Below are 25579 nucleotides of genomic sequence, written 5' to 3' on the forward strand. Positions count from 1 at the left end.
CACGCTGTTATGAAACGTGTACCAATAGTGCTTTGTCTACTTCACCGCGGACATGTCTAATTTCGTATTGACAAAGACTCAGCGAAGGGTCAGACCCTGTGAGCAAACGGCAGTGTGAGTAAGAGCACACTATGACTGGAATGCACTGACACTTCTGTGGGCCTACACGGCTGTTATATTACAGTTTTACATACAGTGGTATCTTGAAAGGACTACTTTGAAAGATGTTGACACAAACACCTACGCTATGCTTGATGCTGCAAGGAATCGTTGAGAATTCATCATACCGCTGTCTCCTTCTCTTTCGCGACATCAGGATTGCTTGTCTGCGCCTCAGGGTCGAGCGGTAATGACCCCTTACTGGCCCTCTTCTTCCGCCTCGCTGCGCGCTCGGCTTCCCTCTCGAGCCTCTTTGCCTTTTCTACCTCGATTCCAGTCTTGGTCTCCTCGTGCTGTTTGTCGAGCTTGTTACGCGTGATCAAGAGGCTGACTGCGAGACCCACGACAGAAAATGCAACATAGAGTATCCACATGGTGCTCAGTGAGTCTGCGAATGCCTTCCGCGCGACGAACTTTTGCTCATTGGGGAGGGACTGAATAAGCCCGACGTTGGCGCCGGCGGAACCACCACCGAACCTCGACGCAGTTTCGGGACCGAGCGAAGTGGCCAGTTGAGACTGCTTCGACTTCATCTCGTTGTTGAAGATGACTCCACCTACAACGACCGAGATGGCGCTACCAAGGTTCCGAGTAAAGCCGAATGTTGCAGTCGCAGTAGCGATGTCGCGTTTCTGGGAGCATGTCAGCATCGGTAGACTAACGAATGGCAACTATGGTTGCTCTACCGCAACCCCGCCTCTAGTGTCATGTGTAATGATCACGCGTGCAGACGCCAAAAAACAAACTTTTGATGGAACTTACCGGTACGAGACTCTGGAGTGCAATGAGCGGTGATTGAAAGTTTGGACCAACACCAATTCCAGCAATGATCTGATAGACGATGATCTTGGCCCAAGAACTGTTGACGTCAAAGTCGATGAAAAGTCCAAAGCCCAATGTCATCATAATCATGCCGAACCAGATCATAGGTAGATACTGTCCAGTTTTCTTGATGAAGATACCAGTGAAAGCTGAAAGGAATGACAGTGACACTGCGGTAGGCAGTAGATAAACTCCCGAAAGGATAGGTGTCGCGCCAAGCACAGCCTGAAAGTAAAGTGGGAGGAAGTAGTTGCCACTGATGAAGACGAAGGAGTGGAAGAAGCAGGTAGCCAGGGCAGCCAGATTCGATCGCTTGGAGAAGAGATCGAGGGGCATGAGAGGGTACGGTGCTACCCGCCACTCAATCGCGAAGAAGATGCCAATGACTACGGCTCCGAAGATGATGAGACACAGCACTGTGGCAGAATCCCAAGGATGTGAGATGCCTCCGAATTCCAGGCCGAGGAGCAGCATAATGACTCCACCGACCATGGCGAGCGAACCCAGCCAATCAACAGCTTTGAGGCCTTCACGGAGCGGAGTCTTTGGTGTCTTGACATCGAGGAAGAACAGGAGGATGAGGAACGCAACACCGTCGAAAGGTAGATTGATGTAGAAGCACCATCTCCACGAGACCTTTTGCGTGAAGAGCCCTCCAACGACAGGTCCTAGGGAACTCGCCAAGGCCCATACACCACCGATGATTCCAAAGTATGCACCTCGGTCCCGCACAGAGAAGAGGTCGGATATGGTAATGTTGACCAGTGTGATGAGACCTCCACCGCCAATACCCTGTATCACCCTTGCAGCGATCAACATGTCCATGTTGACAGCCACGCCTGCGAGAAGAGAGCCGACGAAGAAGATGGCGTTCGTGAGCAACAAAATGGGCTTTCTTCCAAAGATATCAGAGATCTTGCCCCAGATTGGTGTAGCCGCTGACTGTGCGATGAGGTACGCTGAACCTATCCAGGTATATCCCGAAGCGCTGTTGAATTCTGCCGAAATCGTGGGTAGGGCGGTCGTGACGATGGTAATGTCCAGAGCAACGAGTAGGACCGCCACAGCCAGAGAGAGCATGATCAAAAAGATCTGTAGCTTTGTTCTCTGAGGAAATTCATCTTGCGCACCAGGTGCGCCCGGGGCAACAGCGGCGCCATTCGCTCCGCTAGTATCCTCTCCAACAGTTTTCTCTCCATTTTGTGTTGTTCCGTCTCTCTCGGTGAGACTGACGTCGGTCGAAGAAGTCGTAATATCGTGACGTCCGTTCGGCGCGTTCGAGTCGAGGTGTGAGTCCCCAGCTGGGGCTGGCGCATCGTGTGTTGCGCTCATATTATAAATGCTAAGGAATGACTATTATAAAGGTTACGTGTGACGCGACGGTTACATGTTATAAAGGCGCACAAAAGGCTGAGTGCAAAACTGAGTGCAAAACGTTTGCGACAGGCGATGACACAAACTGGGTCGCTTTCGCGTCTCTCGGGGCTCTCGAACACCGACGCGAGATGCGTCATGGCGCTACATACCGCGCTGAGATCGATCGCACGAGCTGGATCATTCCCGCTCTGCATTTTACCGGAAATAAATCCCAGGGGCTGCTGCAGTTCGCAGATAGCATAAATGCTCGCGAGATTGCTGTGCGAGACGATGTGTGACTAAAGGAGCCCCTTTGACGTTCGTGGTCGTCAGAGAGGCGCTGCTTGGCCCTGCAAACTCATGAACCGTCCATGACGAGGCTCCTGTTGTGCGACGTTGCACAGACTGACCAAGTCTGCCACGCCGTTGGGGAACGCATGGCTTATCTTCGGGTTGCTACAAATGGTATTTCCATTATCGATGTGTGGTGGACTGCCATGCGGCTGGAGCAGCGGCATTGACGCAGTGCCACTGAACAGCCGGGGACAAAGACAATATTGCAAATGCCGCGGAGAGAAGAGATGGCAGGAGTACGACTGTATTTGAGCATGTTGTGTTCTGATGTTCACACCAAGGCCCTAACCAGATGATTACTTTTGAACCCCAACTCATCCCCACTGTAATACCCGTGGCATGCCGTGGGTAGTTTGTTCTTCGCTTCTTCGCGCGCTCTAGGGTGCGCTATGATTAGCAAGGCGAGGGCTAGCAGAGGACCATTTCATGGTTGCACGCAGCACGGAGCTTGCGAAGGAGTTTGGTCCTGATACGAAACGTACTAAAGTCGTCTGCAGCCCTTTATTGTGTTAAAACTATGGCATCTGGCAAGGCGAGTACGTTTAAATCGCGCTTTAGTACGGGCGGAGACCCTTGATCCATACGAGATGTGTGTGTCTTGACCGAGATTTAAGTGCTTTTGGCTCGTTGTGCTTTCTGAGCGGTCTGGAGGTCGACCAAGAAGATATCAAGGCAAGATTGAAATGTTGAAGTTCGATCGATTGGGACAGCGTCATTCTCCACAAAATCCCCAGGCGCCGAGAGAGGAAGCGCATGTGGAGGAGCAGGTGTTTGGACGAGAAGCATGGATGGTTTTCGTCATACTGCTGTATGCTGAGCATCGGTGAAGTGATGGAGCAAAGGCATCGTGTTGAGAGGCTAAGTGAAGGCTAAGTTAACCTGCATCTGAGTGGGGGGTGCATCGCATTGCATGTTTTTGGCGTTCGCCGTCAACGTCGTTCGAGCCGGTGGAAACGACCGTGAGCGCGCATGAGCAGCTGGCTTTAAGGTTCTCAAGGTTCTCCGCAGCTCACTTTCGGCGCTCTCGAGGTGCAGCAGCGGCCGGCGCATCTCGGAAATGAGGCCACCCCCGGCACTGTGTCGCGACAGGATGTGAAAGGCGCCTCCACGCGAGGGTGCTAGCGACGGTCTAGACTATACATGCTTCTGTTGGGCATCTGCAGGCTGATCACCGAAAGGCCTTCTGCAGCTACCCCGTAGGTGCAGCGAAGCGTGCTTGGAGGGCAAACGGATGCGCAGCGGTAGAGCGGTCGGTCCTTTGTGGCTTGAAGGCGAGGGGTGACGTGAAAGGCTGGACGGGACCCCAGAGCAGTGAGGGTGCAGGGGCGCCTCTTCAGGTTTCCAGAGTTCGTGGCTAGGCCAGTGCCGCTACTCCGCTTCGTGGTTCTGTGTCGACAATCTCCGCACCTCCCACTGCTCAACATTGCCTTCACATCCGCCGTTGCGTCGTCAGCCCGATTCCTGACCACGCTCCACTGTCCCTCTGTCCCCGCACGCCCATACATACCAAGTCACGACCGCATGTCTACGCCGAACCAGCTGAGATTTTCCCTCGCCGCCGCTGGGCCCACGCTGTGATAGATATTGAGGCATTGACCCGCACCCGCCCGGTATGACGGCCATGCTGTCGCTCCCGCGAGACAACCCGCCCTTCCAGCGCTCGCCCTCGTCCTCGTCGCTCGCCTACGACGCCTACACGCCCATCCGCAAGAACCAGTACTCGCTGCCCGACCTGCGCTCGCCGTCGCTGAGCGGCTCCTCGCGCACCTCGTCCATGCACTCGACGCCCTCCAGCAGCGTCTCGCTCGATCCCAAGTCAGACGAGTCGAGCAGCGAAGACGATGGCCTGGCGTTTCCCAATTACAGTTCCGCGCGGCAGTATAGGAAAAAGGGTGTTGCAAAGGGCAAGAGTCACGGCGTCACTCCCATCGACATGGCCTCGTTGAAGCCTGCATCCTCAGCCATGCGCCCGGGCTCGCTGCCTTCACCGTCGCCTACCGAAGGCTTCTCCTCCGATACTCCCATGACTACGCCAGACCCTATGCCCATGTCCGAAGACGACACGGCCGTGCGCAAGGAGCCCTCGCATCACGTCGACTACCTCTCGTACGAGTGGCGCGAAGAGGACATCTGGTCGTCATGGCGGCACATCGTCGAGCACCGCAGCGTCTACGGCGAGCGCTCCAGGCTCGAAAATGCCTCGTGGCGAACGTGGGCCAAGGCCCAGTTTAAGCTCAAGACGATCTCGCCCGAGACATTGAATTGGTGAGTCCCGAATATTTCGATCTGCAGCCACGGCAGGGGTGTCGATCACCCCCATCCGTGCACCATCTTGCAGATTTTTAACTCTTGGGCACTGCTAACGAATCACCAGGCTTAAAGACGTTGACGTGACCTGGCTGTATGGGCCCATGCAGCCTGCCTCAAATCGCTTCTGCTCGCAGCAGAATTCGGAGCCAGCCAGCCGCCTGTCCAAGACGAACTCCTTCGTCAATGGCGTCAAGAAGCCAATTCTCAAGAAGCGCAGCATGTCCGAGGCCATGCTGCAAAAGTCCTTGTCGTCGTCGTCACTGCTGCAACAAGCGGCCGAGTCGGTGCAGGCCCAGCAAACAACCGGTGTGACGCTGGAGTTGCGACGGCCCCGACCAATCATCGGCCGTGTAACCCCCGACTTCCCCACATCTTCCACATTGTCCCGAGGCCTGCTTTGGGAAGGCACGGACTACTTCTCCTCAAAGTCCACCTCCGGACTGCACACTCCTGATCACGGGGAGAAGCGGCACATCCGCTTCGACGACAAGGTCGAGCAATGTATCGCCGTCGAGTGCAAAGACGCCGACGATGAGGAGGATGACTGCAACCATAACCCCTGGGCCAAGTACCAGGAAGCGGATTCCTCGTCGGACGAGGGCGTCGTCATGATGAAGCGGTCGCGCCGGAAGAAGCCTCTTTCACGGACTGTCTCGTCCGTCAGCATCAGCACGGATAACAAGACCATTGCTAAGCTTCCATCGACGACGCTCAAGTACCGGACAGACTCTCCCGACGTCCCCGAGACGCAGCAACATCACTCACTCCCCATGTGGAAGTCGCGCAGTGGACTCTCTCCGTCGCCGTCCTCCGAGACCTTGAAGCCGTCGAATCCATCACGGAACTTCCTGCTGGAAGAGGACGACGAAGAGAGTGAAGAGTACCTCAAGCCCTCTAGCGCTTACGGCTCAAAAAGGCCCGGTACTCCCACTGCTTCGGATCCGTACTCATTGCGCCGGAGTGGGTCGTCAGCCTCACTAGAAAGCGGCGCACTACGAAGAACACCATCCGGCATGTTCATGCCATTTGAAGGCGACGAAGAAGAGCCTTTGCCACCCACTCTCATCGGCAGAGTTGTTGACACCGTAAATACTGCACGCGACATAGGTCATGTCATATGGAATGCGGCATGGAGTAATTAGAACTTTGACTTTAGCGCATGGCGTTCGCGGCTTTGTACTATTCTTGCGGGATGGACTTGGGAACAGGTAGCATACACACGCAGACCACATCTTACGACCTGGCTAGGCGGCGGAGTTTTGGGAATACCTACACTGAAGCGCCGTTGGCTGCGCAGCATGCATTGGTGTGACTATGGATATAGCTCACCTACAATCGATACCACATACGTTCATGACAGTACTGAGTGACGCAGTGTGTTGTGTTGGTCGTACAGCGCATGAGCGTGATCGATGCGAGTGTGTTGTGCACAACGTGGCCTGTTTGAAGCATCTCCTTAAGATTCGAAAAGCAGGCTGAACTGTATTCCTTATCTTGGGACCTTTGGATTCGGGGTTGACGTGTGGAGAACACGTTTGTTCTTCCCGAGGTCTGCACTAGCGCCGCGGACACAGAATCTTGGAAAGAGCGATCGTGAGCGAGCATCTGGGCAGATGCCTGGGTTAATGGCACTTCTTCAACAATTGAAAGTAATTGCCTGTAATGAAGTCTTGAGTGAAAGTGTATCAGATCTGGCCAGCTGGCGTGAAAGCTATTCGAGAAGCATCCATAACCCTGGAGCATAACCGTGCATGGGTCGCGGCGCTAGTGGGGAGCTCCAAGGGCCCGCTTCCTGCCACATTTCACTAAGGTGGCCTTTCTGTGTACTGGGCATTTAACTGTCACCTTGCCCCAACGTTGAATCCGTGAACTCTTCTCCTCCACTTCAACCCTCAACCAAGGCAAGCACAATGCGTTTTGCAATTGGCGCCACCGTTGCGCTCGCTGCCGCCGTTGTGCGCGCAGACGACGCCAGCTCCTCCGAGTCAGCGTCTTCTTCCTCGACCACGGTCGCAAAGCCGACCTTTACTGTACGTCTCTGAATCATACACATAGCCGAGGCTCTCTCTAACACTCGTATAGCCCACAAAACTCAAGGCACCTTTCCTCGAGCAGTTCACCGACGACTGGGAGTCCCGATGGAACCCCTCACACGCGAAGAAGGACGTCAAGGCCGATGACGAGGAATGGGCATACGTTGGTACTTGGTCCGTTGAGGAGCCTTCCGTACTGAAGGGTATGGAGGGTGATAAGGGACTGGTCATCAAGGACAAGGCGGCTCACCATGCCATCTCCGCCAAGTTCCCCAAGGCCATTGACAACAAGGATGACACCCTTGTTGTTCAGTACGAAGTCAAGCTTCAGGGTAGGTTTCCAGCCGAATTTGGGATATCAAGTAATTTTAACAACGAACAGATGGCCTCGAGTGCGGTGGTGCCTACATGAAGCTCCTCCAGGATAACGCAGCCCTCCACGCTGAAGAGTTCTCCAACGCTTCTCCCTACATCATCATGTTCGGACCCGACAAGTGCGGTGCCACCAACAAGGTACGGCACTTCTCTCAATATAACCAACTACGCTGACATTTCTAGGTTCACTTCATCTTCCGCCACAAGAACCCAAAGACCGGCGAGTACGAGGAGAAGCACCTCAAGAACCCTCCCATGGCTCGTATCGTCAAGACTACCAGCCTCTACACCCTCATCGTCAAGCCCGACCAGAGCTTCGAGATGAAGATCGACGGCGAGTCCGTTCGCAACGGAACCCTCCTGGAGGACTTCACCCCCTCCGTCAACCCTCCTGAGGAGATTGACGACCCCAACGACACAAAGCCCGAAGACTGGGTTGACGAGGCCCGCATCGCTGACCCCGAGGCTACCAAGCCCGAGGACTGGGATGAGGATGCGCCGTTCGAGATTGTCGACGAGGAGGCTACCAAGCCTGAAGACTGGCTTGAGGATGAGCCCACTACCATCCCCGACCCCGAGGCTGAGAAGCCCGAAGACTGGGATGACGAGGAGGATGGTGACTGGGTTCCTCCCACCGTTCCCAACCCCAAGTGTGACGAGGTCTCTGGCTGCGGCAAGTGGGAGCCTCCTATGAAGAAGAACCCCGCCTACAAGGGCAAGTGGACCGCTCCCTTCATCGACAACCCGGCTTACAAGGGCGTCTGGGCCCCCAAGAAGATCGCCAACCCTGACTACTTCGAGGACAAGACCCCTGCCAACTTTGAGCCCATCGGTGCTGTAAGTTGATTGCATCTTGATTTCACAGACTCTTTGCTAACATGACGTAGATTGGTTTCGAAATCTGGACCATGCAGAAGGACATTCTCTTTGACAACATCTACATTGGCCACTCCATCGACGACGCTGAGAAGCTCAAGGCCGAGACCTTCGATCTCAAGCACCCTGCTGAGAAGGCTGACGAGGAGGCCAACAAGCCCAAGCCCAAGGACACACCCAAGTCGCCCTCCGACCTTGTTTTCAAGGATGACCCAGTTCTTTACGTCAAGGAGAAGGTCGCCCTCTTCCTCGAGATCGCCAAGCGTGACCCCGTCGAGGCTGCCAAGTTCGTCCCTGAGGTCGCTGGTGGTATTGGTGTTATCGCTGTCACCATCTTCGCTATCCTTGCCTCCGTTCTCCTCGGCTCCGGCGCCGCTCCTTCCAAGGAGCAGGTCAAGGCCCAGGCAAACAAGGCCAAGAAGTCCGCTGTTGACGCCAAGGACAAGGCCGCCGAGGCCGTCGCTACTGGATCTGAGAAGGCCCAGGCTGAGATCAACAAGCGCACCACTCGCTCAAACGCTTCATAGGCAGTATTGACTGTTGAGTGAAAGGAGTAGTACCCTGTTGGGAGATACAGAGTACGAGGAACAGACTACCGAAAAGTGTGGTTCAGAGGGCATTTCCTCGCCCCTCTCCGATTGGATTCCTGATTTGCAGTTACACATCATTTCGAGGTTCTCGGCGCTATGATTATGTATTGAGGCTTTGTTCCTGAAAATGGGATGTGCAGCGCCCCGGGTCACAGGCTGGGAAATAGGGTGTGTAGAAACATATGTTCAGATTTCATCGATAAGCCTATGACTTGTTTGGATGTGTGTTATTACTCGGCTTCCTCTAGTGTCTCTCCTTCTTGTACGCTTGACTGACCCTTGTCGCTGACGTCCTGTTCCTCATCGCCTGTATCGGCGAGATCTATTCCATTACTGTCATTAGACATTTCCTCGTCGCTAGCGTCAGAGTCGCTGGTATCGGGGTCCTCTTTGTCGCTACATGATATTGTCTGCGGCTCCTCCAGGACATAGCAATCTTCAGTCTCGTCTATCTCGTCTTCTTCCGCGTCTTCTACCTCCGACAAGCGGCGTATGCCTCCTCGAACCTCTATTCACGCCACAGGTTAGTCACGACGTGGAACCTGTCGGCATACAGCTCATCAAGCGGGCTGAGGGGCGGCATAGACGTAGACAATATTAACGTTATGGTAATGGTGTGGTGGGGAGGACAACCGTTAGAGTAGAGATCTGTCCAATCGACACTGACTTTGCGTTCGAGCGAGTCCCAGTAGTTTCTAGCGTCTCCACCATGCACATGTGCCCCGCAAACTGTAGCCCGAAAAAGACATCCCGGATGTGTTCCCGTATCCGTCGACCAACCATGGAGTTCAGCGTCATCACGAAGAGAGTCCTCAAGTGGAGACGGACATATCCGACGTGAGTAAACCATACTCGCGATGCATCCTTACGAGCCGTACTAATATTGATATTTTGTAGACTGCCCAGATCGATGAGTGTCAACTACCGACTCCTAAGCCAGCCCAGAGGCGTCGGCAACAAGAGAGGCGCCAGCGACAAGGTACTGTGAAGTCAGAGAATGCTTACGACTTGGACAGCGTTCACGAAGAGGAGACCCCCACGCAGGAATCCGCGAAAAAGAAGAGTCCTATGTCGTATTCAGAGACTAGTACTATTTACGAGCTCTCAGATGATCACGATGTTCGCAAGGTCCACAACAGCGTAAACCGCGACAAGTTCATCCTCCGGCGCGCTGAACTACAACGCCTTGAGACCCCGCCCTACAGTCTGCCAGGTCCTCCCAACTCATCCGACTCGTCAGACCTTTCTGGAAGCTCTGATTCAGGTGAGGAGAAACGTTGCTTGGACGACCACAGAGACATTTATGAGGCCATGAAGAAAGCCGGCATGATCGTCGCTGAGTTCGCAAAGGTGGGCCATGTTGAGACAAGCGGCACCAAACAAAACAAACACAAAGTCATTGGTAAGAACGGTCACACTCTAGGGACCGTCGTGGCTCGCAATTACACCTCTGTGTTGGACCGTGTCTTCTTTTGGAATGAACGTAGGAGTTGCTCCATGGTCAAGGGACAGTTTGCAGCAGTGACATCTACGACAGCAACATCCGTAGAGGTACCAGGTCAGCTGTGATCTCGAGCCTGTAAGCCCAAAGCAATACGCCGCTGAGTATGGCGCTCGGTTATCCACTGCTTCTACCACGCAATACCGAGTAACAGCAACGGCTGCAAGAAGAACCCAATCTAGTTCATGTATCGCGCACTTCTGAATGTCAACATCGGAATATTCTACGACCCTACCTAGGTAGTTGTGGGAAACATATCTTGAATGTGCTGGATAATGTTTGGGCAACGAGCACGAGTGTACCTACCTAGGTAGGTACGCACTGTCACGAGGAAGTTACGGCTTCGTAAGGTTCTTGACCGCATTTTGTAAGTACCAATATGGATGAAAGTATTCTTTTCAACTCATCGGCCAGATGAAATGTCAAGATGTGTATCAGTGTATGTGAAAGTGGGGCGGATGATGACATAAACGCTGCACACGCCGCGGAGGAGAGACCACCGACCTCGGGAGCTGGTTATCGACGGATGCGCACCTGGGCATTGCGGGGAGAGTTCGGCTGTACACCTGGAAGGCAACCCGGATTCACTTTCCCTATAGCCGCAAGTGCCGGTTGCTCACTACGTGGTTTCTTCTTTGATTAGGTGCAATTTCTATTCCCTGATCCTGCAGAAGACTTGTCCAACTTCAATTGCGTCTTCCAAGGTTGCGTTGAGCTTACCTTGCTCCCGATCATGTTCTCTCGTCGCGCGCTTTCACGCCTCCCAACATTGAGTGCTCGCTCTTCTGTCGCGCGCGCGGCCCCTCTCTGTACGAGAATGTCGTCGCCAGTCAGCCAAAGTAAAGTCGCCGCACGGCGGCTGCATGCCACGGCGCAGCACCTGAAGCCCGCATCGTCTGCGGCCGAGTCGTACCCTACGAACCACGAGCCAATTCAATCGCCCGCAGACACACCAAACTTCCTTGACAACAAGTTCGTGGCATCGAAAGCAACACAATGGATAGATCTACACGACCCCGCGACCAACAACCTGGTTACACGCGTGCCGCAGAGCACAGACGAGGAGCTCAAGGCCGCGGTGGACAGCGCCGAGAAGGCCTTCAAGCCATGGAAAGAGACCAGCTTGCTTCACAGGCAGCAGATTCTGTTCAAATACACACACTTGATTCGCGAGAACTGGGACCGTTTGGCTGCTAGCATCACACTGGAACAGGGCAAGACATTTGGAGACGCGCGTGGTGATGTGCTCCGTGGCTTGCAGGTTGCGGAAACCGCATGCGGTATCACAACACAAATGACTGGCGAAGTCCTCGAGGTCGCCAAGGACATGGAGACACGCAGCTACAGAGAGCCATTGGGTGTTGTAGCTGCCATTTGCCCTTTCAGTAAGTGCACGACTGGCGGTAAATGAGGTTTGTGCTAATGTGCTACCCCAGACTTCCCCGCTATGATTCCCCTCTGGACCATCCCCATCGCTGCTGTTACCGGTAACACAGTCGTTATCAAGCCTTCGGAACGCGATCCCGGCGCCTGCATGATCCTTGCCGAGCTTGCGGAGAAGGCTGGATTCCCTGCTGGTGTCATCAACATTGTACACGGTTCAGCCAAGACGGTTGACTTCATCATCGACGAGCCCCGCATCAAGGCGATAAGCTTCGTCGGTAGCAACAAGGCTGGAGAATACATCTACTCGCGCGCATCGGCCCAAGGTAAGCGTGTTCAAGCCAACTTGGGCGCAAAGAACCACGCTGCTGTCCTTCCCGACTGCAACAAGAACCATGCTCTGAACGCCATTGCTGGTGCTGCCTTTGGTGCTGCTGGTCAGCGATGCATGGCTTTGAGCACTCTAGTCATGATCGGTGAGACCAAAGAATGGGTTCCTGAGATTGCTGAGCGCGCAAGGGAACTGTCGATGAACGGCGGCTTCGAGGAGGGCGCCGATCTTGGTCCCGTCATCAGCCCTCAGTCCAAAAAGAGGATTGAAGACCTTATTGCGAGCGCCGAGGAAGAGGGTGCGACTATCCTCCTTGACGGACGTGGTCAGAAGCCTCCGTCCGACAAATACGCCAACGGCAACTGGGTAAGTCTTGTTGATAAACGAGAATGATCTCATACTGATTGCGCTGTTTAGGTCGGTCCTACCATCATCGCCAACGTCAAGCCACACATGAAGTGCTACACCGAGGAGATCTTCGGCCCTGTCCTTGTCTGCCTAAACGTCGAGACCATCGACGAGGCTATCGAGATGATCAACGCCAACGAGTACGGCAACGGTACTGCCATCTTCACTCGCTCAGGTGCCACTGCCGGCAAGTTCCAGCGTGAGATTGAAGCCGGCCAGGTTGGTATCAACGTGCCCATTCCCGTACCTGTAAGTTTTCTTTGGAACCAAACGTAACGAATAATCGCTAATATCAGCAGCTCCCCATGTTCTCCTTCACTGGTAACAAGAAGTCGGTCGCAGGCGGCGGTGCAAACACTTTCTACGGAAAGCCAGGTCTCCAATTCTACACACAACAGAAGACAGTGACAAGTCTTTGGAGGAGTGAAGATGCGGTCGCGACGAAGGCGTCGGTCAATATGCCTACGCACAGCTAGTGGGGGGACGTGAAAAAGGATTAAGCATATGTAATGGATATGATGAGCATATAGCACTCATGAACGAATAAATGATGGCTAGCGCGCAAGGGTCATGTTCAAGGGGAGCAAAGTGATGCAAGCCCACCCGAGTTAACAGTGGGAATCTTGGCGCGTTGGAAACGTCGGCCAAACCGCGCCGTGCCTATCGAAGTGCTGGACGCATTCTAGGCGACGATAGTACCCACTGTCCCGCGCGTAACCTATGTTATGATCATCCATGCCTTTTGTCAAAGATGGGATTTGACACAAGAAGAAGAGCGGCAAAATGCAAGCTGTCCATGTTTGTCAGAGATTCTGCAAGAGTCCGGCTACGCGGCTAGGTTTCTGCTGGTTGCTGGATTGAAGGGACGCCTCAGCCACTAGTCTGCATGGTGTACCATAGATAGCATTTGCGGGATGCAAGACGAAGATCAAAGGTGCTGCGACAGCAGTGCAGGTGCCGTGATAGCCAGATTGTGCTGTGCTGCGCAATTAACAGGTGGTGGTTCTCTTGAATGTAATTGAGATTGTGAATTGAGTTTCGTGGTGGCTGGCGTGGAGGTTCGGGTGAGAACATAGCGTCCGCTTCCGGAAGTAAACTATTGACGCTGTCTAAATTTGCCAGCTAACGGGAGATACGAGGGGCGTTTGGGTTGAACTAGTAGGCTGTGCACTGAGACATGACCCTCCATTGTCTTACAGATGAACGGACGGTCGCTGTGGAGTAGGAGTATCTTTGTAGAGTAAGGCTGGGAAAAATGCACAGCAGAGCGATAAGAGTAGATAGACACCCTTGCTCGGTACTTCTGTTTCATATTCGGTGATGGTGATATTCCCCAACCGTTTAGTCTGGTCGTGGCTTGATGACGAGTCGCGTCTGGGCGTCGAAGAGTGAATGGACCGCGCGTCACTACCTAGGTACGTTGTCTTACTACGCAGCCTAGACTTGGTCCGCCTTTCTGTGTTAACACCCAGTTTCCATAGCTCTATCGTCACGCATTCTTGATCCTTCATCAATTTGCTTCTGCGACATATCTCGTCTCAGTTACTTCGATACGCCGCACGCTCCACTTACTCACCACGCGCCACATTACAGCTCCAGCTCCACCCACCGAGTTACCCGGCTCGCACGACTCGTTAGACGCTCCGCAGTAAAAACTGGGTATCGCCTATCGTTGCAAGAATGGAGCAAGCGGCACAGCAGCCATCGCGCCCGCGCGGTCTCAGCTTTCACAGCAACAAGAGCAGCAAGAGCCGCGAGACTCCCGCGTCTCCCAAAAGCCCGAACAAGCACCAGCGCAAATACTCTGACCACTACGACCCAAACTCCAAGGCGAACCCAAACGCCGCTATGAATGAACAGCAGCCCAGTATGCCGTCTTGTGCACCCTGTTTATCTTATCGTGGCTAACCTGCCCCAGTCGCCGAAGCCCTCACCAAGCCCACTCTCGCGTCTCTCCGCTCGTTCAACCATACTGACGCAGCCGGTAATCCCATTGGTAAGTCATGTCGTCAGCGCTCTGTATGTTCGTTATCTAACCAGTACCAGCCGATCCCGATCTCTCCAACCCCACGCGCTCGCGATGGGAGCGACCACTCGACACGATCCGCTCCTTTGAGGCTGCCATTGATGGCGAATACAGACGCCGCGCGCAGTCAATGCGCGCCGACCAGACCGACGTCATGAGCTACGCAAGCCGACGGAGCAGCTACTATGGCGGCGGCGGCGGCGGATACAACGACCAGAACCGTTTCTCGTCCGTCAGCGGCTACTTCCCGCAAAGGCAGACGCAGCGCGACAGCTATGTCGATGGCTACGGCAACGGTGGACCTGTTGGCGCACAACCACAGCGCATGCGATACGGCAACCGCATGCAGTCCGACCCGGGCTGGAACAACAGACAGAGTGGCCATGGCGGTGTCTACCCCATGAACGGCTACCAACAGTCGCGCGACACCGTCAACACCAACGGCTCGAATGGCAGCCACAGCGACGGCCCATACTCCAACGACCACAGCAACAGCGAGAATAGCTCCATCGAACGCGGCATGCCCGTGCAACCACCACAACAGGACATGGGTGCACAGTACGGATTCAATGGATTCGGAAGGGGCCCCATCATGGAGGAGTACGCACAGGGGTCGGGTAACTACTCACAAGGACCACCGCAACCGCCCGCTCACGCCATGCCACCACCGCCCCCGAGGCACTCCACCCAGGCAGCACCGATTAAACTCGGTGGTGGTGGACCGCCTGCCACCGAGAACACAAGACCAGCTATGCTTTCGAAGAAGAGCAGCGATGCTGGCGAGAAGCGCAAGAGCTGGTTTAAGAGACGGTTCAGCAAAGACTAAGCCACGAGCGATCATTTGAAGGAACATAGCAACTAGCTATAACGAACGGCGCTCCTGGGAATCCATTCGACAACGAGAGGCGCGGGCTTGCCATGATGATGAATGAAGATCTTCACCATGGGGCTCTGGAGTCCTCTGGTCGAATCACTGTTGCGCGAGCCCGCGTATACAGCATGTTGGCGTTACTGTGGCGTTTTAGGAATGTGGAAAGGGTATATACCGCGATTGTCACTCCTTGTAGTTTTGAGATGTGCTGCTACAGTAGAAGTTCGCTCGTTTGAGCCGGCTGGTAATGTGGTAATCATAATGGTTGATGAGTCAATTCGTATTTGGTTGTATTCTTTCAAGTGATGTGTGATTTCAGTCACTCCCTTGGTATTATGACCACCCATAGTTCCGCAAGGACATGTGTTGGCGTAGACTTTCCACAGTCGAGCCGATCCTTCATCTAGCATGCATCGATACCCCAGCCATCTTCACGAGCAAGCCCTACAAGTTCTTCTTGGACTTCTCTGCTTCTTCTCGCATCTCCTCCTGGTCATCTTTGAATGCCATGATGACATATGCGATCAAGACCACGTTCGCCATGAGCGCTGCCAAACCACCCGCCCATGTTGCGTTGCCTGGGTAGAGTCAGTACCTCCAGTGCCAAACCTCTCATGAACAACTTACCCTTGAAGACAAAGTTGACTGAGAAGAAGTATGTGCCAATTGGCAGTGTGATCATGGCAAATGTGAAGCTCATCAACTTCCAAATCACCGATCTGTTGCCATTGTCAGCCATTGCACTATACCCATGATATCCAGCATAAAGGCGACTCACGATGGCACCGCTGGCGAGGTGTTGGACGGCTCGGGGGCAGGCTTTCCGTCATAGTCTAGAGACGACTTCTGCTCGTTCACGGTTCTTCTAGTCGTCATTCTGCAGATGGGGCCTGTATGTCGTGGTGTTCTGGCTCGTGAGGAAGGACGGACCAGGCCCTCAGCCGAATTCAGCAACGTAATAGGCTCTCAGAATGGTCCAAGCTCAATATCTTTACGCGTAGTAAAGTGGTTTTAACGCGTTGTGTTTGGTGATCCGCGTCGCCAGGCAAACCCTTCCAAGGCTCCTTCCTGCCTACGCTCTGTGGGTGTTTTAGCATACCCGCTGCTTTGTCCACTTCGCCTTTGTTAGTGCGCTTGGCCGTTGTTCTCTGCGTCTTCTCTTTGCGCTGCTCTACTTCTTCCGCCCGCGAACGAAGCGGCGAAATCGACTACGGCATCCACTACCACGACGGCATCCTTACTCTGCTCAACTCGCTGCCATAGTGCAGTCGCACAATGTACCGCCGCGATCCCATACTGTCGTCGTCTCCGCCCCCGATGGCACCGCGCGCCTCTCCGCACAGCGACGACGAGCGCGATACCTACGTCACGCAGCCTACGCAAATCCTTGGGGAGCGCTCGCCTTTCTTTGCGGCGCCGTCTGATACCACGCAGCCCACGCTCATAGTCACGCCGCGCGCACACCCAGTCCAAGCCACGGCTTCTTCGTCGCAATTACAAGTCCCGCGTTCGTCGCCCGCCCCTCAGCGCGACTCGTCGCCTGTCATGTCGCCGCCGTCGCAGTCGCAACGCCCATACGGGGGCTACAGCAACCCAATGGCACCGCCTGGCACAGGCTTCTTTCCCCCACAAGCAGTCCGCAAACCAGTCGTCGACCTTACCTCGGACGACCCGCCTGTTGAGCGCGATCCAGACGAGGACGAGTCGGAATATAGGTCTAATATACCCTTGTCTAAAATCGAAATGGCATCCATGACATCGAGGATCGAAGAGACACCGCAGAAGCCGACCTGGGACCTTTCGAGTTATAAGTACGGCAGCGACCAGTCGCGTAAACGACCAGCGGAACGATTCGAGTCGAGTACACCACCTAAGCGACAGAAACCTCTGCAGCCGCAAGGGGGGCCTTCGCGCGCTATACCTATAGACTTGACTGAAGACAAGGAGATGACCATGGAGGACATCCATGACCTGAGCACGTATACCAAAGTCAAGCGATTACAGGCTATATACCCGAATCGCTCTGTCAAGCAAATACATGATGCTTTGACAAAGCGAAAGGGCAACTTCAACGACGCTTCCGAGTATCTGGCGGAACAGGAGTCTGAGGATGAGCTGCTACGGTCGCCACCTCGCCCAGGAGTAGCCCGTACAGCATCAAATCCAGTTGTAAAGAAGACGGCACAGCGAGGTCTTAAGCAGCCTGTACAGTCGCTGCAGAACAAGTACTCGAAGTTAGGCGCAACTCAGAATAGCCCAGTGACGATCGAAAGCCCTGAGAAGGAACCACCGAAGCCAAAACGTCGACTGAAGAGCGGAAAGGACCGCAAGAAAGCCGTCTTCTCGCCCTCCCCCGAACCCGCACCCGTACGACCGCAACATAAAACAAAGAAGGAGGCGGCGATCGTTGTCTCCTCTGACGAGGACGAGGGTATTGCTGCGGATCTCATGATCGACGACGATTCGGAAGCAGGTGGCTCGGTAGTGGAGAACAGCTTTGACGATAGTAAATTGTTGAACCTCTTCAACACTTGTACAGTGGAGGAGTTGATCGACCTATCCAGTCACAAAGAAGAGGACATCAAGGAGATCTTCAAGCACCGCCCATTCAAGTCTCTCGATGCTATTCGCAAGGTCCATGTGGATCTCACGCCAGTAGAGAAGGGCAAGAAGAAGTCTCGCAAGCCACGTATAACAACCGGACAGCGACTTGTGGAATCTACCGAGGCCATGTGGAATGCATACAACACCATCGACTCGGTCGTTCAGCAATGTGAGGCTCTGGGCAAGCCGATGGTTGCGGGCATGGCAAAATGGGGCATTGATATCTTTGGTGCTTCTACAGAGGATGGAGTCGAGATTACAAGTCTCGATGATGCTAGCGACACGAACTCTTCTCGCGACTCAGGTTATCATACCCCTCGGAGCCCGAATGGCAGCGATACGGAGCCTAACAGCATACGAAAAGCGGCCACTCGTACGAAGCTTTTGACACAGCCTGCGATCATGAACGATGATATTGAACTCAAGGACTACCAGGTTGTAGGTCTTAATTGGCTGAACCTCTTATGGAAGACTAAAACCTCGGGTATTCTGGCCGACGATATGGGTCTGGGAAAGACATGCCAGATCATCGCTTTCCTGTCGCACCTCAAAGAAGAAGGCGTCGGAAAGCCTGCGCTTATCGTTGTGCCTGGATCTACACTAGAGAACTGGTGTCGTGAGTTTGAGCGCTTCTCCAACACGATCAACTTTACGCCCTACTATGGATCACAGGCGGAGCGGTTCTCTCACCAGGAGAGCATTCTCCAAAACATCCGCCAGGGAACGTGCGATGTGATCATTACGACATACGACCTTACCTTTAGAAAGGACGACTCTTCGTTCTTGAGAAAATGCAGGCCTGAGATCTGCATCTTTGACGAAGGGCATATGCTCAAAAACGCCAACACGATCCGGTACAAGAGCTTGATGAAGATTCCTACGACTTGTAGAATTCTGTTGACAGGAACGCCACTTCAGAACAGTCTTCAGGAGCTCATGTCGATCTTGGGTTTCCTCATGCCGCAAGTTTTCTATGGCGACCAGCAGGAAGAGGTTCAGGAGATGCTGCAGATTTTGTTCAAGCACAAAGCCAAGACTATGGAGAGCGACTCGCATAGCTCTCTGCTTTCTGCTCAACGTATCCAACGCGCTCGTACGATGCTGACACCGTTTATCCTCCGACGAAAGAAGGCTCAAGTGCTCAAGCATCTGCCGAAGAAGACGTCCCGTGTCGAGTACTGCAATCTTACCGATACGCAAAAGACGCTTTACAACGAGCAGTTGGCCAAGCAGCGCAAGATTCTTGAAGACCGAGCAGCAGGCATACCCGTCAAGGACCATGCCAACGTTATGATGAAGCTGCGACAAGCAGCCATCCACCCCCTACTCTTCCGCCATCGGTACAACGACGACAAGATCCGGAAGATGTCAAAGGCGTGTCTCAAAGAAGACATGTTCGCCGAAAGCAGCCCAGACATCATCTACGAAGAACTCCAGCTATACCAAGACTACCAATGCCACCAGCTCGCCTCCAAGTACCGCGCGCTCAAGAAATTCGAGCTCCAAGAGCAGGAATGGATGGACTCTGGCAAAGTCGCCGCGCTCCTCGCTCTGCTGAAAAAGTATAAAGAGAACGGCGACCGCGCCCTAGTCTTCTCGCAATTCACGTCCGTCATGGACATTCTCGGCTGGGTCTTTGACGACCACGACATCAACTTTATGCGCATGGACGGCTCTACCCCGATTCAAGAACGCCAGTCCCTCATGGACGTCTTCTACCAAGACGAATCCATCCAACTCTTCATGATCAGCACCAAGAGCGGCGGCGCAGGTATCAACCTGGCCTGCGCAAACAAAGTCATCATCTTCGACTCAAGTTTCAATCCCCAGGATGACATCCAAGCGGAGAACCGCGCGCACCGCGTTGGTCAGACGCGCGAGGTCGAAGTCGTCAGACTAGTCACCAAGGGAACAGTCGAAGAACAGATCTACGCGCTCGGTGTAAGTAAACTGGAACTGGATAAGATGGTCCAGGGCGAGGAGAGTGAAGAGGGCGCCAAGGGCAAGGGCAAAGCGAAGAAGAAGGACGAGGTGGCCGGTGCGGCTGATAGTCTGAGTAAAGCGGAGGAGGCGGGTATTGCGGCTGTGGAGAAGATGATGATGGCGCAGCTTAGTGCGCCGGCTGCAGAGGTGGAGAAGACGGCTGAGGCTGTGCATGGGGAGGGGGATGTTAAAGAGCAGTTTTTGAACGGCTTGAAGAAGGCGGGTTTGGATGTTGCTGCCTGATGCTATTCCACTGGCACATAATGGATGGAGTGGAGTGTGCGAGGTGTTGTTGGCACGGATTCCTGACGGCCTTTGTCATGCAAAGGTCTATAGATGTTTTTTAGTTGGTTAAATGTCGTCTTCTCTACTGCATATGCAGAGTCAGCATCCAGCGATGGCGTCAATGAGGTAATTTATCTACCCATAAGATGGTACGGCATTTGCCCAAAACTTGATTATATACTACTATCCTGCACTTGAAACTATATACACTGTCTACTCGCGATTATCCACATGGGTTCTCCTCCCTAACTAGCTAATCCTTCACACTCACACCAGCTTTACTCGCGTCCTTGGCAGATTGCTTCTGCGTCTTGGGCGTCTCTTCTTCTTCCTCTGAGCTCTCCTCTTCATCATCCTCATCGCTATCTTCCTCTTCTGAACTCTCCTCTGCTTCGGCTTCTTTCTTGGCTTGCGTCGCGGGTTTCCCTTTTGTAGCCAATGGTGCGGGTTTCTTGTCCTCTTCGCTGTCCTCCTCACTCTCTTCTTCCTCGTCGCTATCCTCTTCTTCTTCACTGCTCTCTTCGGTCGCTGCAGTCGCTTTTGCCGAGGCTTTAGCTGCTGCTGCTGGTTTATCCGCATCGGCATCCTCTTCCTCCTCAGAGCTCTCCTCGGATTCTTCTTCCTCGCTGTCTTCCTCCTCCTCGCCACTCTCCTCATCTTCCTTCTTTGTCGAGCTTATCGGCCCGGCACTAAGCGCAGGGTTCTTCGCATCGTCGTGCATGGACGGAGGCGCGTGTACAGGCTTCTGCAGATCGGAGAGCTTGGGAATACCCGGTTTCGCGGCAGCCTTGGTATCTTTGGTGCTCTTCGATTTTGTATCTTTGCTCTTTGTGTCTTTGCTGCTTGAGGGTTTCGACGACTTTGACTTTGCGACGGGCTTTCCGAGGCCGAAGAGCCCTCCTGTTGCGGGTTTTCTTGTAGACTTTGACTTTGCATCTTTTGAGGATGTGGTAGTCTTTGCCTTGGTGTCTTTCGCCTTGGAGTCTTTTGCTTTCGCATCCTTTGCCTTAAGGTCCTTCGACTTGGTGTCTTTGCTCGTGCTTGATGTAGTGGCTTTCGCGTCTTTCGTGCTCTTCGCATCTTTCGTCGTTGCGGCCGCGGCAGCAGGCTTGGCCTCCGCTTTGACAGTTGAGACAGCAGCCTTTGTATCTTTGGTCGCGGTCTCGGTCGCAGTCGGTGTAGCAGGCGTCGCAAGCTTCGGCGTCTCGGGTAATGGAACAGATTTCGGCGAGAGGATGCTGCTAGGGTCTTCCTTTGTAGGGCTCTTCTTCGAGGTCGCCGAGGTCGGTGTGTTCGTCTTCTCAGCCAGCAATGGATTCGTAGTCTTGATGTTGCTTGGAGTAGGCTTCATCGACGCAGCCTTCTTCGCAGCTTCCGCGCCTAGCTCACGGAGCGCCAGGTTTGTCTCTGGACTGGGTATGATGACATTCTCTTTCTTCGCAGCTGCGCTTGTGGATGAGAAGGAGGAGGTGGTCGTAGCTGGCGCAGCCATGGGCGGTGGGCCGGGCTTCGCAGGAAAGGGCGTGAAGGCTGCCGTGACGCCCAGCGCTTCTCGAATCTCGTCGTACTCGTTCCATTCTTCGATCTCGGTGATGCCCTACAAGACACAGATTAGCCTCCTGCCCCAGCTACGCGCTTTCTCCTATACCTACACCCAGAACATATCCCTCCTTGACTATCAACGGTAGCTTCTTCCCGCTTGCTCTCCGCTGGAACAGCTTCTTTGCGAGCTCATCTGTCGCCGTGTCGACTCCCTTGAAAGGGATCTTGTTCGCCCTTAGGATTGTTTCGATTCGAGACGTGGCAGTAACAATGTGAGAGGACCCGGCGGTCAGCGAGGTAAAGAGATATATCGTCGGGTCGTTGTCGTAGACGCTGAGTTCGGCCATGACTGAGGCTCGGTCGGGAGTCGCGCGGGGTACGGAGGATAGCTGTGCTGTGCCCTCGTCACGGTGGCGAAAGAGGCAGAAAGGATAGGAAGGCAAGCCGGCGTATATTGCGGAGGTTTTATAGGCCTCGAGACGACGACGTGTAGCGATTGTAGTTTCATAAGTCCACGGGTTTCATAACACCGCCCTGACAGGACGAGGGTCTAGTGGGGCGCTAGCTTGGACCCTTTATTTCACAATAGAGTAGATCGGCGGGCATGCGCCAACTCGCGAGTCACCATGCACATGTCAAACACCATTTGGGATTTTAAAGTTGAAGATATGTTTGCATTATTCATATCGAGCGAATGACATTACAGATTATTCCAGAAAACATAACTAGTGCCGTTTTTCTCGTGACTACACATTATGCTGGCGTGGGACCATTGGAGTATTTGCTGGCAAGAACTGTCATCAGGGCGTCGCTGACTTCGAATTCCTCGAGGACTGCGCCAAAGCTGGGTAGGGTTAGTGCATGCTCAGCTGAAATCAGAGTGATACCAACGTACCCGTAGCAGCGGACTTTGGCAAGGAGCTCCTTCTTCACGAGCTCAATGTCCTCTTTGGAAAGATCCCTGAAGCATTCGTCTTGGAGGATCTTCGCCCAGGCCATGATAGGCGTGATTTCCCCATCAAGGGGCAGACGATTGCTGAGATCGAGTAGTTTCATCAAATCCGGCATCTTGACGTCCGGCATCTGATGTGGATACTTTTCCTCGGGGCAATTCGTGATATGCGCATCGGGAGGTGCCGTTGCCATGAGCGCATGGCCGCTGATGTTCTCGTCGGCCTCGTTGGCGCGGACCATTAAAAACTGCATGTGGTCCATGCAGGGTCGCTCGAGCCTGTTAGACGCAGTCGTCAGAACAGATCTCGTAAAGATAACGAATGACGTACGGAGGCCAAAAAGAATGAAGAAGAAAAGACGTAAGCGCATTACTGCTGGGGTGGAGGAGAAAGATAAGGCGATCGGTCGTACGTTAAGACGAAGTCAATGCCGATCTGGTCATAGTCCATCGAATGCTGCTGATGGTGACCAGACTGCTGGGCTTGTTGCTGTTGAAGAGTTAAGGCTTGACCGTTCATTCCATCATGAGAGCTGGATCCGCGTGTTGGTGGCGATGTGTAGCCAGTCGACGCTGATCCTGGCCCGTAGCCTGACATGCTGCCAGTGGAGCTTCCGTAGGCAGAGCTGTCGACGCGACCCATGCCATTGCTCCCCGGGCTGGAGTGGTCGAAGGAGATGCCATGTGCCATGAGCAGCTCTCTCAGTCGGCGGTTCTCGTCCGCGAAAGCGTCCCGTTCCCTCGTAGTAGCCGCAAAGGTATCCTTGAGACGGATCACCTCCTGCTCGAGGGCCTTGATGTATAGCTCCTTTCGCTCTCGGTGTGTTCTTGCCAACAAGTCAGTGCGTGATACAAGACATGGCTTGGCTGATGTTACCTCTGCGCCTGGCGGTTCAGCTCTTGCCGTCTGGTCAAAGCCGGTTTGCTATCCGGTTTGGGTCCTCTTCTCTTGGGTGGTTGGCCATCTTGCAGGAGTCAGCCACCATATCGAGGCGATGTCTCGATGAACGAACCTCTTGTTGTCTTCTTGTCGGTCAGACCCTTGAAGAATCCAAATTGTGCTAAAGGACTCTTAGATTCGCTTCCTACAGAGTGCCACTGCCCGGTACTCTCCATGTCCGACGCAAATCCAGCCAAGCTGCCCCTCCTGCTGCTGCTCATGCTCACTTCCGAGAAACACTCGGAAGCCCGACGAGAAGCAGCAGGTGAGGGGTACTCGATGGCAGCGCCGGATGGAGGGTAGGTGGGCGCCATGGTCAGCGCATGCGCATTAGGCCAGGACATATAACGAGCATGCGACATGATGTTTCGATATTAGGTAAGAGATGAAAGAAACAAAAAGGAATATTATGTATGTGTGTATGATGAGCTTTGACGAGAAAGGAGAGTAGTGCGGCCATGTATATGTAGTGTCGCCAGCGCCTCGCCGGGTGAGGCACGCAAGCGTTCGCAGGGTCTTTGGCCGTTAATGCATCGATCTCAACTCAACGGCCGGCAACCATGCGAGCCGCGGGGAATGTTGCAACGTTCATGCTAACACGAGCAGAGCTGTCAAGGTTGTCATGGCGAGACTGGTCATGTCTCTGCAGCACGTTTCTGGGAGTGGAGTAACGACGCGAGAAGCTTCAGCAGCGGCGACCCAATGGCGGATGCCATGTCTACGTGCCAAGAACAAACTGTAGGAATCGCGAAGCGGAGCCAAAACAGATACAACTTCAAAACGTGGAGCGATTAAAGCGCTGGAGACTGCCAAGAGAAATTCCACATACCACTGCTGTTGTCGCGATGACTGGCACCCTCGGAGGAGGGGTCGGTTTTGATAGTAGTTGCCATGCTATAGGAGCGGCATTGGCAGCAACGCGCACTTATGGGTTAAACGGTTCTCACCCTCGGCGCCGAAATGGCGGAGAAGCCGTCGAGTTGCAGTGAGCGATGCGCTAGACGCAAGTCAGTCCACAGGGCGACAATGAACCCCTGCGCACATCCGAAACGTACAAAAGTCGGGCTCGTCGGCGCGCAGAGATGACGAGTAGACAGAGCTGGTGCCCGCGGTTCTGCCGTGGGGTGTTTGGGTATTTGAGCAGCGAGACTTGAAGGCTACGTCTAGTTGTAGTGGAATGCGGCCGAGGTCCTCCTGTTCCGTGCTTCCGAGTTGGGCCAGACGGCGATGATGAAGAGACGGTTGCAATAGGCGACGAGCTGCCGGTCAATTGAGACAAGCGATGGTGCCCTTGGCGTCGCAGAGTTGAATGTAGCACAGGAGAGGGCACGCTGGTCTGGAAGGACGTGCCAGGGTAGCTCGACTCCTACACTTGCAGTGCGATGTTCAACGCGATTTAGTAGCCAGCCATGCACGCAATAATGCGCTACACACTCGAGATCGTCGGCGAGAACACAGCCCCAGCTAGCGATTTGGAATCTGCCTGCCATCCGGGTCTGGAGGTTGCAAGATGAGGCGGTCAGTGCACAAGATCGAGCCAAACAGCCTTTGGAGCAATCACAGCCAGAGCGCGGAAGCAGCTTGTGATCCGCTGGTGTTTAGCGGCTTCATTCTGCGGCTCTGCAGCGACTCCGGTCTAGAGCTTGCAGCTGGCGTGCAGTGCAGTGGCGCCGTGCGACACCCAACATCCCAGCTTTACAGCGCAAAAACAAAGGGTCGGCGCGCAAAATACCCCATGGCATTGTGTCATGGGCGATGCATGGCCAGGGCTGGGTGGTATCAAGAAATGGCCCAGCCACCTCGGCCCCGATAGGCCTCGGGCACGCCTTCCTGTGGCGGGTGCATTCTCCTCTACCACACTTCAACGTACTTCGTATA

The 25579-nt window shown here is 54.1% G+C and overlaps 11 protein-coding genes across 11 annotated transcripts; 6 read left to right on the forward strand and 5 right to left on the reverse strand.

Annotated features, from left to right (window-relative positions):
* Nucleotides 1–281: 281 nt before the first annotated feature.
* J4E88_004298 (uncharacterized protein) lies at nt 282–2313 on the reverse strand (the record flags this gene model as incomplete). The annotated part of the gene is made up of 2 exons (XM_049397944.1): nt 282–791; nt 922–2313. The coding sequence occupies 2 exons, from the start codon at nt 2311–2313 to the stop codon at nt 282–284; spliced, it is 1902 nt and encodes a 633-aa protein (XP_049256389.1).
* Nucleotides 2314–4303: 1990 nt separating this feature from the next.
* J4E88_004299 (uncharacterized protein) lies at nt 4304–6143 on the forward strand (the record flags this gene model as incomplete). Its single annotated transcript, XM_049397945.1, has 2 exons — nt 4304–4956; nt 5066–6143. 2 exons carry the CDS (start codon nt 4304–4306, stop codon nt 6141–6143), a joined length of 1731 nt encoding a protein of 576 aa, XP_049256390.1.
* A 768-nt stretch (nt 6144–6911) lies between these two features.
* J4E88_004300 (uncharacterized protein) lies at nt 6912–8812 on the forward strand (the record flags this gene model as incomplete). Its single annotated transcript, XM_049397946.1, has 5 exons — nt 6912–7031; nt 7084–7366; nt 7417–7547; nt 7593–8246; nt 8297–8812. 5 exons carry the CDS (start codon nt 6912–6914, stop codon nt 8810–8812), a joined length of 1704 nt encoding a protein of 567 aa, XP_049256391.1.
* Nucleotides 8813–9105: 293 nt separating this feature from the next.
* On the reverse strand, nt 9106–9436 carry J4E88_004301 (uncharacterized protein; the record flags this gene model as incomplete). The annotated part of the gene is made up of 2 exons (XM_049397947.1): nt 9106–9371; nt 9430–9436. 2 exons carry the CDS (start codon nt 9434–9436, stop codon nt 9106–9108), a joined length of 273 nt encoding a protein of 90 aa, XP_049256392.1.
* Nucleotides 9437–9656: 220 nt separating this feature from the next.
* Nucleotides 9657–10444, forward strand: J4E88_004302 (uncharacterized protein; the record flags this gene model as incomplete). The annotated part of the gene is made up of 2 exons (XM_049397948.1): nt 9657–9683; nt 9773–10444. The coding sequence occupies 2 exons, from the start codon at nt 9657–9659 to the stop codon at nt 10442–10444; spliced, it is 699 nt and encodes a 232-aa protein (XP_049256393.1).
* A 749-nt stretch (nt 10445–11193) lies between these two features.
* J4E88_004303 (uncharacterized protein) lies at nt 11194–12974 on the forward strand (the record flags this gene model as incomplete). The annotated part of the gene is made up of 4 exons (XM_049397949.1): nt 11194–11761; nt 11813–12456; nt 12508–12747; nt 12798–12974. 4 exons carry the CDS (start codon nt 11194–11196, stop codon nt 12972–12974), a joined length of 1629 nt encoding a protein of 542 aa, XP_049256394.1.
* Nucleotides 12975–14178: 1204 nt separating this feature from the next.
* J4E88_004304 (uncharacterized protein) lies at nt 14179–15350 on the forward strand (the record flags this gene model as incomplete). The annotated part of the gene is made up of 3 exons (XM_049397950.1): nt 14179–14365; nt 14417–14494; nt 14545–15350. The coding sequence occupies 3 exons, from the start codon at nt 14179–14181 to the stop codon at nt 15348–15350; spliced, it is 1071 nt and encodes a 356-aa protein (XP_049256395.1).
* Nucleotides 15351–15839: 489 nt separating this feature from the next.
* On the reverse strand, nt 15840–16271 carry VMA21 (vacuolar ATPase assembly integral membrane protein vma21; the record flags this gene model as incomplete). The annotated part of the gene is made up of 3 exons (XM_049397951.1): nt 15840–15973; nt 16023–16114; nt 16174–16271. 3 exons carry the CDS (start codon nt 16269–16271, stop codon nt 15840–15842), a joined length of 324 nt encoding a protein of 107 aa, XP_049256396.1.
* A 441-nt stretch (nt 16272–16712) lies between these two features.
* On the forward strand, nt 16713–20225 carry J4E88_004306 (uncharacterized protein; the record flags this gene model as incomplete). The annotated part of the gene is made up of 1 exon (XM_049397952.1): nt 16713–20225. The coding sequence occupies one exon, from the start codon at nt 16713–16715 to the stop codon at nt 20223–20225; it is 3513 nt and encodes a 1170-aa protein (XP_049256397.1).
* A 295-nt stretch (nt 20226–20520) lies between these two features.
* Nucleotides 20521–22156, reverse strand: J4E88_004307 (uncharacterized protein; the record flags this gene model as incomplete). Its single annotated transcript, XM_049397953.1, has 2 exons — nt 20521–21864; nt 21920–22156. The coding sequence occupies 2 exons, from the start codon at nt 22154–22156 to the stop codon at nt 20521–20523; spliced, it is 1581 nt and encodes a 526-aa protein (XP_049256398.1).
* A 406-nt stretch (nt 22157–22562) lies between these two features.
* On the reverse strand, nt 22563–24063 carry J4E88_004308 (uncharacterized protein; the record flags this gene model as incomplete). Its single annotated transcript, XM_049397954.1, has 5 exons — nt 22563–22653; nt 22705–23040; nt 23175–23588; nt 23639–23726; nt 23775–24063. The coding sequence occupies 5 exons, from the start codon at nt 24061–24063 to the stop codon at nt 22563–22565; spliced, it is 1218 nt and encodes a 405-aa protein (XP_049256399.1).
* Between the last annotated feature and the right edge of the window lie 1516 nt (nt 24064–25579).

The sequence above is a fragment of the Alternaria novae-zelandiae genome (assembly GCF_023758075.1).
Source record: "Alternaria novae-zelandiae strain BMP 2774 chromosome Unknown scaffold_7, whole genome shotgun sequence".
Classification (NCBI taxonomy): domain Eukaryota; kingdom Fungi; phylum Ascomycota; class Dothideomycetes; order Pleosporales; family Pleosporaceae; genus Alternaria; species Alternaria novae-zelandiae.